Source organism: Stigmatopora nigra, chromosome 17 (assembly GCF_051989575.1).
Source record: "Stigmatopora nigra isolate UIUO_SnigA chromosome 17, RoL_Snig_1.1, whole genome shotgun sequence".
NCBI lineage: Eukaryota > Metazoa > Chordata > Actinopteri > Syngnathiformes > Syngnathidae > Stigmatopora > Stigmatopora nigra.
In genome coordinates this window covers 5,804,216-5,824,682 of record NC_135524.1, presented here as the reverse complement: position 1 = coordinate 5,824,682, position 20,467 = coordinate 5,804,216, and the positions used below count along the sequence as shown (strand labels likewise).

The 20,467-nt window shown below is 42.7% G+C and overlaps 1 protein-coding gene across 6 annotated transcripts in view; it reads left to right on the top strand.

Moving 5' to 3' along the window:
- The first annotated feature begins 477 nt into the window (after positions 1–477).
- The window catches only part of znf462 (zinc finger protein 462), a 29,768-nt gene continuing 9,778 nt past the window's right edge, over positions 478–20,467 (top strand). For 3 of the 6 annotated variants that reach the window (XM_077737071.1, XM_077737070.1, XM_077737065.1), the window contains exons 1-3: positions 7,393–7,606; positions 14,659–14,954; positions 15,102–20,170. In XM_077737071.1, coding sequence (XP_077593197.1) covers positions 14,699–14,954; positions 15,102–20,170 — 5,325 coding nt within the window. In that variant the 5' untranslated portion in view covers positions 7,393–7,606; positions 14,659–14,698. Of the gene's footprint in view, positions 889–7,392; positions 7,607–10,671; positions 11,177–14,658; positions 14,955–15,101; positions 20,171–20,467 lie in introns of those variants that run through there. The other 3 variants (XM_077737067.1, XM_077737069.1, XM_077737068.1) reach the window with 3 other exon arrangements.

Below are 20,467 nucleotides of genomic sequence, written 5' to 3'. Positions count from 1 at the left end.
TGAAAGAGGATACATTTATATTTTATATATGCATAATGGTGATATTATACAGTGATATACTTGCAGTATAGTTCCTACAACATTATTCAATAACAAACTTGCAGTGTAATAATGATTATGTCACTCTCTGCCAATGACGTCGCTAGATGTCCAATCCATTTTAATTTGCTAGGGGCGAACGAACAAATGTATAGAAAGATCAGCCTTTGCCACTTATCATTTTCCACTAGCATTGTCTATGGCAATTGGATTGCCTGCCATTGACCAAGGTGGACATCCAATCCATAGAAAAACTGCCAATCCTCCCAGTTGAAATGAATTGGACGTCTATTGCCGTCTGTGGCAGGCGAGGCGCATCTTCATCATCATCCGTTAACATGAACTAACGACCAGGAGGTGACGCGCGCATGCGCACTAGGTCAACGCTGAAGGATGATGATCTTCTCGTGCGTCCATCCCGTTGATGTTCTCTTCTCGTCTTTTGGCCAACTCTCGTGCACCCTCTGGTGCTCGCTCACCGCCTGCCGAACTTCTTCTCCTTCTTCTCGTCCTTTGTGTGGCCCGCTCGTCACACTATCATTGTTGTTGTGGCGGCGTCGGTGGTGGTGGTGGTGGTGCTCGTCTTCCTGCTCTTCCTCCTCCCTGCGCGTGATAGTGAGGCGCTCGGCGGAGGAGCTCAGGTCATCTGCAGCAGCTGCAGCGGCGGCGAAGAAGAAGAAGCAGAAGAAGAAGAAGGAGAAGAAGAAGAAGGAGGAGGAGGAGGAGGTGGAGAAGAAGAAGAAGAAGAAGGAGAAGCAGGAGGAGGAAAGATGGCGATCAGCCACTAGCCCAGAGCGAGCGCACGCATGAGACCGACAACTTTTGGAGGAGAAGGAGAAGATCGTAGCGGTAAGTTGGAGCGTTTATCCGCCGTATTTCGCCACGCTTTAACGCCGCCGTCCCGATCCCACCATCGTGGAGCGATCGCCTTCGTAAGAGCTTTCAAGGTCTTGCGAGAACGTCGCCATTGGTAGATCATGGGATTGATTTTCCTCTCACACGCGTGACCTGGAAAGAGCTTGACCCCCTTCGGGATCGCTCCTCTCCGTGTTCCACCTCCACGCGGCGGCTCTGTCGCTTCCTTTATTTTTTTGACGGCCACTCGCGTATGACCAAAGTCAAGTGTCTTCTTCTCCTCGCTTCCCGGTTCGCTCACACGCGTCTCCACGAGGAAATCGACGTGGTTGCTAACGTTTCAAGGTTTATTTTATGACTCTCTTCCAAATCAAAAAACGATCGCTGTGGGTGGGGGGCGGATTAGTGAGTTTAGTCGGGAGGAAAAGCCATAGCAGGGATGGTTGTCCTCTCCTGTGTCCTCCATTAGGAGCTGCCATTGCAAGTGTCCAGAATGAGCAGGATATTTACTCCCTCCCTTTCTGAAATGTGGTGCCCATTTTTTTAAACAAGCCCCCTTCCCCAACTACCCCTCACCACCAACACTTGTCTCCACTGTTAGATGGTGATGCAAATGTGCTGTTGCAGCTCCTGGCTGCCCGTCACTGGTCATGGGTCAGGTGCTTCCATATTTTTTTTATTTTTACAGTGGAGTTCAAAGCATAAAATGGAGGCTGGCAGATGAGTCTTCCAAAGGGAATGAAAGGGGGGGCGGCAAAGGTGGTGTTTGACATGGACCTGCAGGGCCAGACAGATGGATGAGGAAGTAGAAGATGAAGAAGTAGCTACACAATAAAGCGGGCAAACATTTTCAGGAGGGAATAGGGGTAGCATTCATTTGATAAATGTTGACTAAACAATCGTAAATGCATCATTCTTTGATGGGTACCATTCCTTTGATGAATGTTGACTAAACAATTCAAATTCAACATCCTTTCTTTCCTATCTGGAATCTAAACATTGTGCACTATGTGCCAATGTGGCCAGAAGAGGCACAGTTGTTGTTTTGTTTCCATTTTAGTACTACTTTGTAGCTAAGGAAGAAGTTAATGTTGCTTTTCTCAATTTTCGCTGTACTGGTGTAATGATTATTGAGGATTTCATCGAATTGGATTGGATAACTTTATTCATCCCGTATTCAGGGAAGGAAATGTTTCCGATTTCTGTTGTCTTTGTATAGCCAAAATAAGACATTATGAATACTTTTTACCTGAAAAATAATTATCTTTGCCTATAACTATTTCCTGACATGTCACATGGCATAACAGCACCAAAATCCATATATACGTATACTTGAGAACAGTGATTTTCAAATTATGTCTCGCCCAAAGAATTAAAATAGATGATTTTATATAAAAATAAATCTAATCCATCAATACTGTAAATAATCCATCATGCATCCCTGCTATGTACATGTTGTTTTAATATGCATTTGTCTATATTATTACCTCTTAATAACTCCACCAAGAGAATGGAGTACACCAAAACTGACGCAAATTTCAAAGTCTATAGTGATTATTGTTCACCTTAGTGTGAAGCAACGAAGTTCTCAAGGTGTGCCTCACGTTATTGCAGCTTCAACTTTAATTACTTTCCACGGAAAAATACCCTGAAGGTGTTCAAGCTATCAGGAGGTGTGTGTGTGTGTGTGTGTGTGTTAGCGTTCTGCAGAGGTGGCGGTTGTGTGCAATGTTGCTGACGAGCAGGGTGTGTGTGTGTGTGTGAGAGAGCTTGACACTCGCTATGCTGCGACAGCGCCCGGGCAGAAGAGAGCCATCCAAATCAAAATGGTGGCGATGCTCCTTCTCTCCCCTGGCGCAGCAGGTTCCTCGAGGAGGAGCCTGGCAGGAATCTGCTGTGCTCAACACTTTTTTTTTTCTGGCAGGACGCTGGGGTGTTGGCGGAGGACAAACCTTGTCCTCTCCCAACTCTGGCGTGGTGTGGTAGCCTTACTAGATGTTTTTTTTAGATATACAGAATGTCTAAAGATTGGGATCAGTCAGCAGATACTGCAAATGTCATACTTCTTACCGCAGAAAGAAAAAAAGATCCGCTGCCACTCACATGCAGTTTGTTGATGAATGTCAAATCAATAATGGTGGGATACTCATTATATACTTCAATTATACTGTATCGGAAATTAGATACGTAGCTGCTACCACATTCGATTGACAATTAAGCGACTATTAAATTAAACTAAATATATTTTGCTAATCGATTAATGGTTAAAAGAGTATCTTTAACTGACCATATATATATATACACACACTCAAAACCTTTTTTTAATGGCATTGCGATTGGGGACATCTCATTGAAAAATGTTGGGAAATATGTTTGTTGCTTTTGAATTTAACAGTCTTCCTAAAAATGAGTATTGGTTTGTAAACTAAAAGAACACGCCTTAGTGTGTGTACATGTGAGAAGCCCATCACTGGTCGCTTTCATTGCACTCGTGCATTCTTCTTCACCTGGGGCAGTGAAGGGAGGCTCGGACAAAAGCAAATTGAAATGCTCCAGTGAGTGCTTTCTATACTTGATGCACAGCTTTTGAGTCACAGGCCAGCACTTCTGCTGCTTCTGCTACAACTGCTCTCATTTCACCACTCGCTTCCTTCTTCTTGTGTTTGCTCAAGAAAAGCCAACAGTCAATGGAGCAAAATCTTACTAAATGCAAGTAGCTTCTAGCGCTGTACAGTCTTCTGTGTTCTTGGTTGTTGGTTTATGTACAGCTTGTGGATGTTATGGCAATATGTGAAGTATTTCACCATGCTCAGGTTCAAATTTCAATCTTGTGTTGAACCTAAAGAGCCGTAGCTTCGTGTGAGGATTAAACTTCAACAAGGAAGTGCCGCATGTGTGTGCGTGTGTGTTTTATAGAGAGGTGTCTTTCCAGTTTCTGTTGTCAGTTGCCACGTTACACCACCGCCAAACTGGTTCCTCTTCTCTGCTTTCCATCAGAACATCAACAGTCCCAACGTTGTCTTCCTTCTGTGGGCTGAAAAAACGCAACAAAACAGCTCAGTGTCTTTTAGCAGTTGGCTTATTAACACCTTGAGCATTCCAGAATCTGATTTAGATGGAGGAAGAAGGTTCGTCACTGATCAGTGAAGCTCATGGACAGGCTCAGGTTTCCTTCCGTAATTTTAAGATTTATGGTCCTTGTAGTAAGACATAGTGAACTCAAGCTCTCTGAATCCAAAGCTGCTTGTGGTCGGGAGGGAAAGAGAGGGGAGAAAAAAACTAGAATTCTTTGGAGACGCCCGTTCCTTGGGCAGTGTGGTGCCACGAGACAAGGCCTCCATTGAGCTGGAACAGGAGCAGTCTTGTAGAAAGGATCCACTGGCTGGAAGCAACGGAGCTGTCCAAGGACGATTAAATATTTAAGAGTTTGGAAAGGAGGTCTCGGTGGTAAGTTAATATTGATGACTCTCTCATCTTTCCTGCCCTCATCGCTTAACTTGTTGAGTTACCCCAGAGGTCCCAACCTGGGGAGGAACCGCTCCTAAACTTAGCCCTGGTTCCTTTAAAAAGCTTTCCCACCACTCTCAAAAGCATTCCTCTGCAAACCGCCTGGATTTTTAAACTCCAAATTGCATCCCAGGTTGTTCTTACTCTTTTCTGTGGTTCTGTCTGGAATAATGCATCCAGACTGGCTGACCAATCCCTCATAGTGACTCTGAATGGGAGGGTTTGGAGCACGGACATCCTTGTATTCCTGACAGTGGTTACTGGCACGTTAAAGAAAGCCTATTGTTTGTCTCAAAAGTTTCTTCAGTACTTTTTTGTAGCATTGGAAACAGGAGGGACCATTGTGCTATTTTATTGAACAGAAACAAACTACAGTACAATATAAGGGCAGAATACTAAATGGGTCTAAATGACATTTGCTCCTATGTTTTAAAGAAATAGCTGACAGTGTTGGATTGATTTATGTCAGGAAATAGTTTCCTAGGGGAAGATGCCTATGTGGAATGCAAGGTTTCCTGGTGTGATTGTCCTTGTGGAAAAACACTTCCTGGTTTTTCTCCACGACCTGTCCTTGGACATTCTATATGGGTCTGAGACTCAAGGGCTGTGTTGTGTGGGTGGATGAGTGTCAGTTTCTGAAGAACAGGGTGAATCACATTTGCGGTATTTGGTTTGTTTATTGTTGATTAAGGATTCACTGGAATTATTTGTTTTGTTAAAAAGATGGACCAACTTACCACCATGAAGATGGTAGGCTGTTTTTAAACTTGTAAAACACAGAATGTTATTGGATGGGGCCAGTGGAAAAAAATCAAATCCAAAAACGAGGGTAGTATTTGCTCGTGTTGTCATTAGGAATGTAATCTGACTTTTTTGTTTGTTTCTTTAGAGTAGTGGCTTATACTGTACTTATTTCAATGTGTATAATCACACTTTCTTCAGCTTCAGCTGGTTTCACGTGTGCCTTGAAATACATTCACAGCTATGTCTGTAATTCACTCATTTGGTGCCATTCATACTGTCAGCCCCTCCCATTTCAAATGGATTGGGTGTCTACAAGGTAAAATGTTGTAATTAATCCCACAAACAATACATATACAATATGTCTTTAGATGATTAAAACATGTGGTTTCAACCATATTGCACATGTTAGTGCCCAGAGTATAAAACTTTGATGTTGACAAGGTTGTCCTAACAATACAGTCTACATCTATTCTTCTGCATTTTTCATATTGAACCCAACAAAGGAGGATTTTGCCAAATCAGTATGCACTTTCACAAAGTGGCACATCTTTCAACAGAGGAATAAATGTGTCCGCGGGTATTTTTCATGTGAAAAAAAAACAGACTCCATTCCAGTACTGTTTCTTTTTTTTCTTCTTTCACACAGCCAGCACTCCATTGTCACATTTGTTAGTGCTGCCACAAAATCTGCCTCATTCACAGATGTAATGAGACATCAAAATGCCATATCAGTGCACTTGACACAGAACAGTAAATACATAAAAGTTTATTCATGGCAGCACTAAAGAAGGACTCATTGTTGGGGGTTGTATCTTGGCCAGAATAAAAACAAAAGCTTTTTTTTAACTCCTTGGCTTTAATTGACATTTTTTCACTGTCATAGTTAGTGTTTAAGAACATTGTCATCGGCAGAGGTTTATTAAGATATACAGAAAGAATCATGTTTCACTGATATTCTAAATTCGAGGACACCCATATTTGATGTCGCCAGGAACTTGGACATGTGTCTTGCAGGCTTGTGTGACAGGGTGATTCAAATCTCCAAATTTAGAGCTGCTAGTTTCCAGTGTTGTCTCAGCAACCATCTTCTTCTGCCTCTGCTGACCGCCAGCGATCTGCAAAGGAACCAACAGGAGAGTTAAAATGTTTCCATCTGTGTAACAAGATAGCAAGCAGACGCAGTAGTTCTCTCTCTGCTCTCAGCGGGCCAGACAAAGACTTCTAGAAGCACAAAATGGTGGACGGTTATGCCACTGATACTCCTGCGCAATTGGCTGTGTGTCCTTGGTCGCTGTGAAATAGAGCCGTTGGTCTGGAGCCTCAGCCAAGGCCTTGCCTGTGATCTACAAGATAATTCTAACTGCCCCAAGAGACAGACGAGGTAGCGGCCAAGTGAAATGAATGTACACGAAAAAGAACGGTTGAGCAGAGAGACTTCCAGGCAATTCCAGCCATGCATGTCTGCTTCCTCTTATCTCCCAGCTAAAACCCTTAGACTTCCTCGATGCTCATTGTGTTTGTGCATTGGCCAGAAAAGGCTCATTCCAAAAAATACCCATGCCATCAAAATCCAGTTTTCTTCTAACATATCTTGAAATAGTTCTTTGATATAGTTAATGTTTGCCATCTATACAATGAAATGGAAAACGCAGGAACATTCGTAGATTATGATTATTCCTTGTGCTTCTTTCCCACTGACAAAAAAATAATTTAGATTCTACAATGGTCATGGCTGATCACCAAAATATATTTAAGTTTATAATATCAATCTTAAAATTTCCCAGGTCTACCCTTTATGTTTCATGTTTTCATTACAGAATCTTTAAAACTAATGGTTAAAAAACTACTGAAAAATCTGGTTGACAAATAATATATACAATATATCAGCAGCATGACAAACTCGAACATTTGATAATCCGAGAGCCAAGCATGAAAAGTAATACACATAGTGGATAGCTATAATAATAGTAATGAACAGTATAGAGGGCAAGCCTCTCTTGTGGGAGTGGTACATTCTCTTGACTTTACTTGAAACTGTGCAAGTTTAAATCACACTTTGATTGTCTAAAGCCCAATAAAGAACATCAGAGATTATGAAAATGCACAAAGAAATTAAGTTAAACCAGGGGACCTTTAATACGCAATATCAAGAAGAGAAAAAAAAAATGTCTTTTATCTTCAAGGACCAAAGGATCATGTCCTAAAGGCACATATTATAACAACTCCTTTTTTTCTTTCAAACCAGTTGTTGTTGTTACAGATGGACTAATAGGTGACTAGTATTTTGTCAGAATGGATTGATTATACTACCAATGAAGTAATGTAGATGCTGACTCCCAGCAAAGGCACTGTTCTTGCGATTTTTTTTTTCCAGAAGATCTTGTCTCAGTATATCCATCCTTAATTAATGGGTTAGATCAAGTGGACCAAAACTTTGACGTGGATTTTAACCTGATAGTAGGTAAGTCTCTAATATGATTGATCTGCAATTTTACCGTCACAGCTGACAACCTAATTTGTTTGACCTCAACGGAGTACTTGATAATGTATGTGATAGCTCACACCCAGAGGAGCCCCATCTGTTTTCTTAGTCATGTACTGTGTCTTAATCACGTAACACTAAATCATAATACAAAAGGCTGTGCTGTCCAATCAACAGACAGCGATCTCCAACAATGCTTAAAATGTATCCTCTAGTCTTGTAGTGGTTATTTATATACTGTATTTATTTTTTTTGCAGCTATCACCCTCTTCCAAGCGTTATTGTGAAGTGGAGGTTTTTCTATCAAAGGAGCCTCTAGTTTGGCTGACAAAACTACGGCTAAACAACATAGGCCCAGCATTAGAATGGACGAAAACAAAACATGGCGTATTGTGTGTTGAGAACATGTCAGTGGCCGCCTTAAAGTCATGCGAGGAGATAGTCATTAATGCTCATCCTAATCTGCTTGGTTGTTCGTTATCTTGTGCAAAATGGGCCAAATGTTGCTACTTAATGCTCTGTGTAATGCACCCCCACCCCCTCCCTTGCCTGCTACTTTTTTCAGCAGGCTGAGCACTTGGCAAAACAGACGGCTACCCTTGGAGCAAGGTTACGACAACGGCCGGTTCTCCTCCGATTTTTCATGCAGCTTTGGAGAGCAAATGTGGCCTCATCAAGTCATTAATTGATAGGATTTGCAAATTAAGTTAACAAAGGGGGGGGGGTGTCTTCCAAGGCTGGATGGATGGGTGGGTGACTGTTGTCAGGTAGCCATCTGTCACAGATGCAGTGTGGAGAACCCAGACTTAAAATATGGGATTAGCATTTTGGTGCTGGTGGTGTTTCTTTTGCTTTCCTGTTTGGAAAGAGACTTTCGGTCATACTACATGTTTTTCTCTATGTTGCAGTTTTTTTTAATGGATTTTAAGATGCTAAGTTTTTGTGCACTAGTGCTGAAAGCTGTTGATAGAATAGGATGTCGGTGGTCGTAAATTAGGCCCTTCAAGAGCAAGGTCTTTGAGGCCTACCGTGGAGCGCTGCAATGCTCCTTTTTTTATGTCCTGTGAATGTGACACCAGTGAAGGTCAGGCTGCAGACAGATCAGCAAAGCTTGCAGAGCTCTCTGGAGTGCAGCCCTAGCAGCTTTACGCCTCCATTTTCTTCCCTTTTGAGACATGTTTTTTGCCTGCTTCTGCTCAGAAAAACCTGACCCACACTGCGCTTAAACAAACTTTTGGTGGTTTCACTCAACAATAATTGACCTGCTTGCATTAGTACTCATTTTAGTTGATCCCTTTGTCATTGTATGGACAAAAATAACATTTTGAATTGCGGCAAAAGCAGTGGCCAGTCAGAAGCAGTTGCCTAACCCAACACACTGCATGAGTTAGGCTGGTTTGACAGCATTGCTCAGTGAACTGTGATGACTGATAGTTGAGGAAGTGATGAGACCAGCTGGTGTGGTTTACCAATTGACCCTTTATACTTTTTTTTTATTATATCATATTGAGTTTGATGACGAGGGACTGGCTTGAGATAAGGAATACACAGACTGCAGTAAGGGCCTCTGCCTGTTCTTTTTCTGGTGGGTTTCCAACGTACGTTATTTGTGGACGGAGCAGAAGTTGGTAGATGTATATGTGTCAATCATCGGGACACCCAACAGCCATTGATAGACATCAAATCAACTGGAATGACTGGCATGATTACTGTCATTTCCAAATTTACTTGGAAGCAGCCTGCAAACAAGCAATTCCATTCCATTTGAACTTTCATTTAGACACAAAGAAAAAGCAAAGTTAGTAGTTTAAGATTGCCTTGTAACATCATTTGGATGTAATTTTGGGTTTTTAATTAATGTTAAATTATAAATATTTTAATGGCTTAAGTTGGTGTGGATACATTTTCCAATGGTTATAAAACCTCTACAAACCCCAGATTTGCTTTGTCATAAAAAAATGGATTTGTGGCATATCTGTACAAATCAATTGAAAACAAATTGACATCCTCGCCCCACTCATATTTGGGACATTTTCTTCCTGGAACAGAAAGTTCCTCTTCTAGTACAAGCCACTGAAACTAAACAGTCAGATGCCAGTTATAAAACCATGGCATTTTTTAAAAACTGCATTTAGAGTGGGGAAAAGTGCCCCATTGCCCTATGTTAACTGGCATAGGCATCAGCACCCCCGTGGCCTTTGAGGCTGAGTGGCTTTTATTTGGCTTTTGTTTAGCTGCTAGAATACTGTTGGTGGACGTCTGGTCATCATCTGCTCTGTCTTACTACATAAAGAAAAACACATTCAAGTGTGGACAAATGAGTTTTTGCGTTCATTCAAGTTCAAAATTCTTCTAGTGATTAGGAAAGTACTGCTACCGCTCTGTCCCACATTCTTTTGATTGGATTCCAGAAGGTGACTATTTATGACTCTTGGCTAAGAGAAAATGCTCTCGGCTAAACATGATGGACTGGTCCCATTTCTTGTTTGAGAAGGCACAGCAGTTGATCGACCGGCCGGTGGAAATCAATGTCTCATCTCAAGTGTATTCAGACTTCCTCAATGGAGTAACGGCATGTGATCGCATCATTTCAGGAACCTCTGTTCTGTGCTCAGACAGGGAGGACCGTAAGCAAGCTCACTGATTTGTCTTATCACAAGCGCCGAAATGCCACTGATTAAAAGTGATAGGCTCATCAAGACGAGAGTAACCACATGCCTTTTTGTCAGACTTTCGCTCGATGTCATTTGGGGAATTAATTCTAGATATAAGAGTCATTTACAAAGTAAATGTAGTTGTTTTTAAAATCAAATGGACAATTACTCTTAAAAAATATATATATATAGTCGTTCCCTTCGTGCTCTTCACCCATATCTCAACTAGTCATTGTTCCATGAAGTCTTTTGTTTAATGTAAACAATAGGGCCTCAGGGGGGGAAAAACTATCTGCAGTAATAGAAAAAAATAAAAGTAAATGGAGGGTCTTACATCTTCTGTCATATTTTGCAAGTACACTTAACAAAAACGACAACCAATCAACAACATTAAAGTTTTATTCTAATTTAGTTTGGACGTTAGACGGAAAACCAGCAAGAGAACATAAGAATTGGGCTAAATGAATGTCAGGTGTTAAAACATCTTTCTCCTAACCATCGTCCCCATTACGTCTTGAGCATGTTTTGTGCACATTCACCTTCTGTGGTGGGCTCTTCAGAGGCTTTTAAAATCACTGGCTAAGCAGTAGCCATCTTTACTTTGCACGGTCTGTCTTCCTCCTGGTAGTGATGTAATATTCCCTGATGTTCATGAAATCTCTCTTGACTGAGCTCACTTAGTCAAAAAAAAAAAAAAAGGATGGATGCCTCCTTTGTATGATGTCACAAAGTGTTATTATATCCTTTGCAAGATTGTTGTTGTTTTAATTAGTGCTGCTTTTAGTGTTGTCACATAGTTGATTCATCTCCTTAGCTTTTTTTTTTCTCTTAGTGTGCTACTTTATGTAAGAGATTGGGACTAACCAACCACATCTTGATGTTTTTCACGATACAGGCAAGAAATGTATTGTTACATTGTGGCATTTTTGTTATCCTTGTTGAAACTGTGACTTTTCTGCTTAGAAACCGGGATAACGATTGACTATTTCTCTTATTAATTTCCATAGAAATTATGGAGGCACTCTTATTATGATGTGACAGGACATGTTCCAATGGAGTATTCAGCAATTAGGATTTTACTAACTTCACAGTAGCCCAGTAATGGTAACAAAACTCTTTAGCCACGTGGGTAGAACACAAATCCCCATTCTAGGTGGAACTTCAAAGTCCAAAGTCCAAAAACTGACAACATGATAACTGCAGGGACCATGACATAAACATCTTCTATTTGCTAACGAATCTACCAAGGTCCACAAACATTTAGTTGGTTGGAAGTAGCTTGCTTACTATCAAATGGATGAGCAAAAACAAATTAAGGCACTGTGTGATGTTTTCCCTTCTTTACAACTGGATAGAGTTGCAACAGGCAACAGTTGGGGACGAAACCTCAGTCCTTTTAATCAGCTTAATGCTGGCTTACTCAAAGGCCCTCTTTCAGACGATGCAGCTGCAGCACGGAGGGTGTGACTACTGGCAGAGCTGGCCGATGCAGCGAGACCGGTTGGTGATTAACAAATGTCAGTAGACTTTGGAATCTGGGAGCCAAGTCTGTTGCCTTTGTCCTGTTTTCCTCTCCACCAAACGGTCTTCAAGGTTGCTCCTTGATGCTCTCTGCTCCTCCCACCCTTTTTCTTTAGCCCTGCTATATCCCCCCCTCTCCCCTGTTCTGCCCCTACCCTTGCTCTCCTGAGGGCTCCCAGATAAAGAAGTTCAAACATGCCTTGCATTTTTAGACCCCCTTGTGGAATGTCTTTGGCGACTTCCACTGAACTAGTGGAAGCAGAGCAGAGGCCACACTTCTTTTTTTCCACAAGAGGTTCCTGCAATTCTACAACAGCATAGACCCTGGCATTTCTCGTAATATCTCCTGATGCCAGAGATAATGTCCTGAGAAACTAGAGGCGGAGTCGTCTCGGTGAGAGTGCGAGATGCTTTCTGCTGAGCCTGTGTTGTACATCTGGCAGATAGATTTCTGTCAGCACTTCCTCCGTGACAGGCTGCACAGTTTTTTTTCTTTCCCCTCTGGTTGGGGAAGAGGATCGGATCCACGGGTCCATGTTGCGGTGCTGCTTGTACACCTAAGTGCGCATAGTCAGCTCTTAAAATGGCTGCCCTTGAAGCTCAGCTCAGAGGAGGATCTTAGCAGCTCAGTCACCGCCTGTCATAGTGGCCGCTGACTAGATGAAAGCCGATGTACTATCATTGCCATTAACTTTGTATGGCACGGCTCCGTCAACTCCTGGCAGATCGTGCTGTTTCCCCCCTCTTCACACCATGTCAAGAAATCTGGCATTTGAATACCACTTGGTGGAAAACAGTGTTGAAATGCCAAGAGAGCAGGGAGCGGCTGTAACATGACTCCGTAACAATGGATCCCCTGCCTGCCCTGGGACATTGTGACTCACATGAAGCGCTTCCCTACTGGCGAATCACTTGCATGTGAAAAGCTGGTTGGATTCTGCCACATTCTCGGGATTTGTAGCTTTTCAGTACAAAGGTTAACCAGTTGACTGCTGTAGGCAGCATCTACAGCATTTTATCACTTGAAATATAGCCAGAAGGTTTTTCTTTTTGACCAAACAAAACATTAAAAACCTTGTTAATTGATGGAAATGATTGCAATTAATCATTTAATCCCTTTAGGAAAATTATGAATAGGCAATTTTTGTATCGATATTTTAATTTATATCTTGATTCCTTGGAGCCCTAGAATGCATTTTTAAGGTCGTCTGTGTTTCTCAAGGCCAAGAAACAAGTAGAGTGAAGCGGCATTCAATTATGCTCGTCACCTCAGGAACAAAATACTTGAAGATCTGAAAATCAATTGGCCTGTAAATCAGTGGTAAAAATGCTATTGTTTTCTACAGCTTACTCATAACTGCACCTTTTTGTTTAAATGGCAATTTGTGCGACTTTTACTGGCGACCCATTAACTAGTTTTGTTCCCAGTTGTTTCATGAGTTACTGATTTCATGTGACTTTTATTTATCATTTTATTAGTTTTTAATTCTATTTTCTAATTGTGGTCTGCTGATTTTCATGTGATGTAAAGAACTTTGAATTACCCTTTGTCGAATTGTGCTCTACAAGTACATTAGCCTTGCTTTTGCTTTTGAGCAAAGTACTGTTGAACTTGTTGAACTTGAACCATAATAGCTAACATCAGTGTTTCTCCTTTTTCGGGGCATCAAATTAGAAATTAAAATCTCAAATTCTACAAAATTGCCCCCAAATCATCAGGGAGTCAATTTAAAATTCCTCCAATAAACCTGAACCGACTCAAAATCAAATCATTGATGCCACTAGACGTCTAATTCATTGCGACTATGAGGAGACTTGTGTAGAGTACGATGTACGTATAATTTATGATAATTTCTATTATACTGCCTCATCAACCTTTAACATTACTAGGATGTAAATTGACAAACTGTAGCTGTAAAAGGTGAGATTACTGTTATGTTCCAAACTAAAGAGAAGGCTGAAAGAGATGTAAAAAGTCCTCTCTCAATCTGACTTGAGCACACAGTTGAAGCAATTTGATGGAATATTCTGCTCTAAATACTGTTGTATGAAGCTCTTGTCCAGCTGTTGCTTATCCCAAGGTAATAAAAATGGGATAAATCAAGCCATAATCCCTCTTCGGTCGCTCCGTTGTTCCTGGAATGATCTGCCGCTCAAAAATGGAACCCTTGCTCTACTATTGTAGCGGACATCAGCCGAGCGATTTGGACATTAGTGGTTTTGCAAATTGAATCCAGAGCTCTGTTCAAGTGTCTGCTGCTAGCCAGTGGACCTCCAGCCATAGCTTATTTTAATACATTGACATTTGTGGGATAGGGAGACTCTTTTGAGGAGCTAAACATTCGACATGTGTAATATAGCTATTATTTTTGTAACAGTTGGAATGTTAATTTTGAAATTGGCTTAAGAAAATAAGATACTAGGTCAATCCAAAAATGTTCCTATATTCAATGTTGTTGAGGTCCTTTAGAAATATTACAGTTGGTTCTTCATTGTATTTTATTAAATTATTAATGTTTCTAAAATATCTAACTATGATATTATTCTGCATTATATCAAACCTCATTAAAAACAGGTCAGTGAGTTGGAAAAAAAACATTTTCTACATAGTCCCTAGAGTACACTTATTGTAATTGGTTACATTACCGATCTAATGAACACAAATTCTGCTTTTTAGTTCATTGGCAACCATTTACAACGCTAGATGTCTTGGTCATTCATTTGCTCCTTATCTCAACAGATGACACAGAAAGATAAGAATTCATTATATGGAAGTTTTGATTTTTGTTGTTGTTGTCAAGAGCAACAGGTGTCATCGGGTTTTGTTCTCAATACCATTTTTGTCTGCTTCTCCAGGTTTCCCTGATTTTACAGGGAGTGCTCCCCCCTTTTAGTAATGGAGGTACTGCAATGCGACGGCTGTGACTTCCGTGCCGACTCGTACGACGACTTGAAGAGCCACATTCAGGAAGTGCACACTGTCTTCCTGCAGCCTGCTGACGCAGACGAGTCTGGCTCGCTCAGAGAAGAGCAGCAGGAGGAGGAGGAGGTGGAGGAGGAAGACGACGACAAGCAGGCAGAGGAGGAAACAGGAGTGCAGGAAACTGGGAACAAGAATGACCAGAATTACACACCACCTAATGCTGGATTGAGTAAGCCTCCCCAATCCAATCAAATAGAACATTTACATTTCCAGCCTTTTGACAAGCAGGACTGCATTATTTTTTTCCATTTCATTACAAGGTTAATGTTCAAATCATACCACAAAATAAATTAAATAGCTTCTTCTTTTGTTTCAGGTCCCAACACTGCCGGCAACTCCAGCAAGGCATTGCCGAAGCAAAGTGCTGAAACCCATTTGCTTTTCTACCAGTGCAAGTTCTGTGTCCGTTACTTCAGATCCAAGTCGTTCTTGAAGAATCACACTAAGAAGGTGCACAATGTTGTCGAGGAAGACGTGGTGGCACAAATATCCTCGCAGACAGACAATTCCAAGATGTATTCCTGCCAGTATTGCTCGTACAAGTCTCCGCGCAAAGCAAGGATGATGAAACACCATGTTACATATCATAGCAAAGTTCCCGATGGGGCCTCAGTTGTTTCCCCGGGGACTGTCAAACCTGACGAAGAGTCTGGTTCATCCACCGGCGTCACAAGAGGCACATTTGCCTGTGAATGGTGTGACTATCAAACTGACCTGAAGGCCAGCTGGACCAACCATGTGGTAATGGAACATGACGACAAGGTCAATATAGTGTCCGGCATTCCCGAATCAAAAGGGGACATCTGTGCAACCCCCCCAAAGCCAGTTTCCCCATCCCAAAGTCCTAATATATCAAAGGCCGAAGGAGATGAGAATTCAATGATGAAAATGCTCGAAAACAAAGCAGCGCAGACTGCTGCAGTTACACCTGCTAGTGCAGGATGCTCAGTTTCACCAAGGAGGCCAAACAATGGAAATGAGATAGACTGCAGCTTGCTAAATGAAGAGGACTCACGGAGCAGTTTAGAAGATGAAGACGAAGAGCTTGGCGATATAGATGATCCCAACTACACTGGAACGCTCTCGGCAGATGCGAAGCAGCTTTTATCAGATGAGGATAATAAACTGCTGGAGACCAAAGGAATTCCATTCAGGAAATACCAGAACCGCTTCCAGTGCCCCTTTTGCTCCTTCCTTACCATGCACAGACGGAGCATCTCACGCCACATTGAAAACATTCATCTCTCTGGTAAAACCACAGTGTACAAATGCGATGAATGCCCCTTTATTTGCACCAGCCCTCTTAAATTAGGCACACACAAACAGAGCCACAGTAACTCTGACATGGAGACCATGGACCTGACGAGCGACAGCCCAGAATCCCACAACGATGGTACCATAGATCCCATCAATGGGGGCAATGTAAGTATGTCCAAGATGAATGGAAAAAAGTCAACCAGCACCTCGAATGACCAACAAAATCCACACCGCTGCACACTGTGCAATTACTCCACAACGACTCTGAAAGGACTGAGGGTTCATCAGCAGCACAAACATTCCTACTGCGACGACATGGATCCCATTGTCTCCGAAGGTCAGTTAGTAGACCACCTGGACCCGGATTTGGCAGCCTCACCTACCTGTCTACAAAAAACCCAGACCTCTATTTTAGGGCTTGCCACCAAAAAAACCCTAGTCGGTGGTAAACGGGCAAGAAAGTCTATTAACGACTTGCCCTTGGATTTATCCTCGGTCAAAAAAAGAACAAGAATTGACGAAATTGCGAGTAACCTTCAAAGCAAAATAAGCCAAAGTCAGCAGGATGTTGTCATAAATCTGGATGACATGGATGACGAGGAAATGGCCGACCATCACAGCAATGAAGGAAGTAACCACGATGGCAAAAATGCTATCTTTGCATACAACATACTGCAGCCGCACACAAAGGACTCCTCTCACAAAGGAGGCAGGATTGGGAAAAGAAAAAGTAACCCTAAATCAAAATCCAGGAGTCTACCACTTTCTCAGACTCTTTCTGATGATAGTGAAATCATTTCGGGTGATTTGATTGACGGCCAAGATGTTCCCCACGATAACAGTGACTATTCCGGAGATCCTGGAATGGCGCGTTACTACTGTAAACACTGTGATTATCACAACAAATCTGCCCGTAGCGTCAGCACTCATTATCAGAGGATGCACCCCTACATCAAATTCAGCTTTAAGTACATCTTGGACCCCGATGACCAGAGTGCGGTCTTCCGTTGCTTGGAGTGTTACATTGAGTACACAAACTACAATGACCTACACCAACACTACATGGATCACCATCCGGAAGCTAGCAATGTGCTCAACTTTAACCAGCCCAATTTAGTGTACATGTGTCGCTTCTGTTCGTATACAAGCCCTAATGTGCGGAGTCTGATGCCCCACTACCAAAGAATGCATCCAACAGTGAAGATCAACAATGCCATGATCTTCTCCAGCTATGTTGTGGAGCAATCTCATAAGTCTGGCGAGTCGCAAACTTTAAGGGAGATATTGAACTCTGGCCCCAAATTATTTAATTCAGCTACGTCCACTCCAAGGTCATCTACGAGCCCCCTTCCTAAATCAACGCCTAAGACCCCTGAATCAGCCACGGAGGTGGCTCCCCTCAAGGACGCAATGGCTGGCAGTGTGGTTGTCTACGATTGTGATATGTGCTCCTTTTCCAGCCCCAACATGCACTCCGTTTTGGTCCACTATCAAAAGAAACACCCAGAACAAAAGGCATCTTACTTTCGTATACAGAAATCTATGAAGGTAGTCACGGTGGATTCACCTGTTTCTAATGCCGCCTTTAACATGAATATGTCAAGTACCCCCAAAAAATCAAGCGTGGCACTTTACGGATCAGATGAGGATATGTTCTACTGTAAACACTGTGTATATAGCAACAAATCTGTTGTGGGCGTGTTGGTGCATTATCAAAAGAGACACCCAGAAGTAAAAGTGACAGCCAAATACATAAAACACGGAGCACCTACTCCAGGGTTGTTAAAACTAATTGATGAATTAAAAATACCAGCACCCAAGCAGTTTATGACACAGTTTCCTAATGATGGTCATGATGGATCCAACAACTCGAGTCCTAAACCTGGAAGTGGAGAAAAGTGCGAGGATGAGCTGTTCTTCTGTCAACATTGCGATTATGGGAACCGGGCGGTTAAAGGGGTGCTTATTCATTACCAGAAGAAGCACAAGGAAACTAAAGCTAACGCTGACCTCGTGCGTCGTCACACTGCTGTTGTCCGAAGCCAACGTGAGCGCGCACAGTCGAGCGGGGTTTCACCCGCCACCGTTCCGGCCCCTACAGACACAGAAAACACTGCTCCACTGCGTTACCTGAAGTGCAGACACTGTCCCTACACATCCCCATATGTGTATGCCCTCAAGAAGCATCTCAAAAAGGATCACCCAACGGTTAAGGCCACCACCTTGGTCATTCTACACTGGGCTTACCAAGATGGCATCTTGGAGGCTGGCTATCACTGTGAATGGTGCATCTACTCCCACGCTGAACCCCAAGGCCTCCTTTTTCATTACCAAAGACGCCACCCAGAGCATAATGTGGACTATGCCTACATGGCTAGCAAGCTGTGGGCCGGACCAGAGACCACTCAACATGGGGGTAACCTCGATGGAAAACATTACAAATGTAGGGACTGTGCCTTTGAGGCCTGCACCATATATGATATAACTAGTCACTATCAGGCAGTGCACCCTTGGGCCATCCAAGGGGATGAATCTGTGATTTTGGATATTATTAAAGGATATCCTTCAGTTGAGAAAACTCCAAAAGAAAACACTTCTTTCCAAAGCCAGTCTGTTGAGTATGATGGTGCTCTGTATATTGCCACCCCACCTCGAGAGAGCAATCCCACTCACCCACGACTCTCTATATCTAATAATCCCTATCAATGCACCGTGTGCCATTCCGAGTACAACAGCCTCCATGGCCTTCTGACGCATTATGGCAAAAAGCACCCCGGTATGAAAGTCAAAGCTGCAGATTTCGCACAGGAGGCAGACATCAATCCCAGCTCTGTGTACAAATGTCGCCACTGTCCCTATGTGAACTCCCGCATTCATGGCGTCCTTACCCACTACCAGAAAAGACACCCCCTGGTGAAAGTCACAGCAGAGGATTTTGCTCATGACATCGAGGAAATTTCAGACACAAATGAGGCAGAGGACAAAAACAAGACTCAAAGGCAAGGCTATGGCGCATACAGATGTAAAATGTGCTCATATACGCACGGCACATTGGAAAAACTCAAAATACACTATGAGAAGTACCACAATCAGTCTGTGACTGAGATTTTCAGCCCTGGGTTGACAAATGTCTCAGCCATTCAAGACACTGAGCCGGTAGCAGAATGCAGCGCTGGTAATACATCAAGTGCAGGGATAGTCCAGGAGGTCACTGATGTGGACTTCGCCCTCTCGCAAGCACCCATCAATAAGACCGAGAAGCATGCAGTGTTCAAATGTCAGCTCTGCAAATACTTCTGCTCCACCCGGAAAGGTATTGCTCGCCACTACCGCATCAAGCACAACAATGTCCGTGCTCAACCCGAGGGTAAAAACAACGTCTTCAAATGTGCACTATGTTCCTACACCAATCCAATTCGCAAGGGCCTGGCAGCACACTACCAGAAGCGCCACGATATTGATGCTTACTATACCCACTGCCTTGCTGCTTCCAAGACGATGACTGAAAAGCCCAGCAAAGTCATTTTGACACCAGCCTCCGAACAGGAGAATTCCGAGATGACCGAAGAAGTGCGCTTGGCCGTAGAGAGACGAAAGTGTTCACTTTGTCCCTTCCAGGCCTTTAGCAGGAAAAGCATTGTGTCACACTATATTAAACGTCACCCAGGTGTCTTTCCCAAGAAGAAGCATGCTAGCAAGCTCAGTCGCTACTTTACAGTCATTTATGCCAAAGAACCAGAAAGAACTGAGGAAAGTGAAGGCAACAAGGAAGCGTTGGATGACCCCATCGATCCAGAGTTGGACGGGGACTGCCTCCCTTTTAAGTGTCTCAAATGTTTCCGGTTGTCCTTCAGCAACGGCCTGCTGCTATCTATGCACTACAATGACCATCACAGGACGGACTTCAAGAGGGACTTTGCTGTGTCTCCGGAGCCCGAGGAGGATGACGCCTCCGAGTCATTCCAGTGTTCCCATTGCGAGCTCAAGTTCCTGTCTCTACCTGACCTCGCCTCCCATCTGCTCAACCACAATGACGAGTTTCAGAAGAGGGCCACTCGCCAGGAGAGGAGGCGACAGCTTCTTAACAAACAAAAAGCATCAGATGTACCGGAGGGCAAGTCTGAAAAGGTGAGAAAAGATTCATTTGGAAAGGAGCGCTCATTATATGAAAATATTCTCATTGATTGTTCACTTTTTGTGACCCAATTAAATGTAATATTCTATTTCTTTCCTCCGTGCTATACCTCTTTTGAGCATATTAAAAAGGTGTTATAATTAAAAGCTCTAGTATATCAAACATACTGCAGATCACATTACCTAATCCTATCCACAAAAAGTCGGAAATGTCTTTACATGAGTCAATTAATTGGCTCCGTTATCGTAAGTGGGAGTATAGTTTGAGTTTTGAAAAGTATGCCATTAATA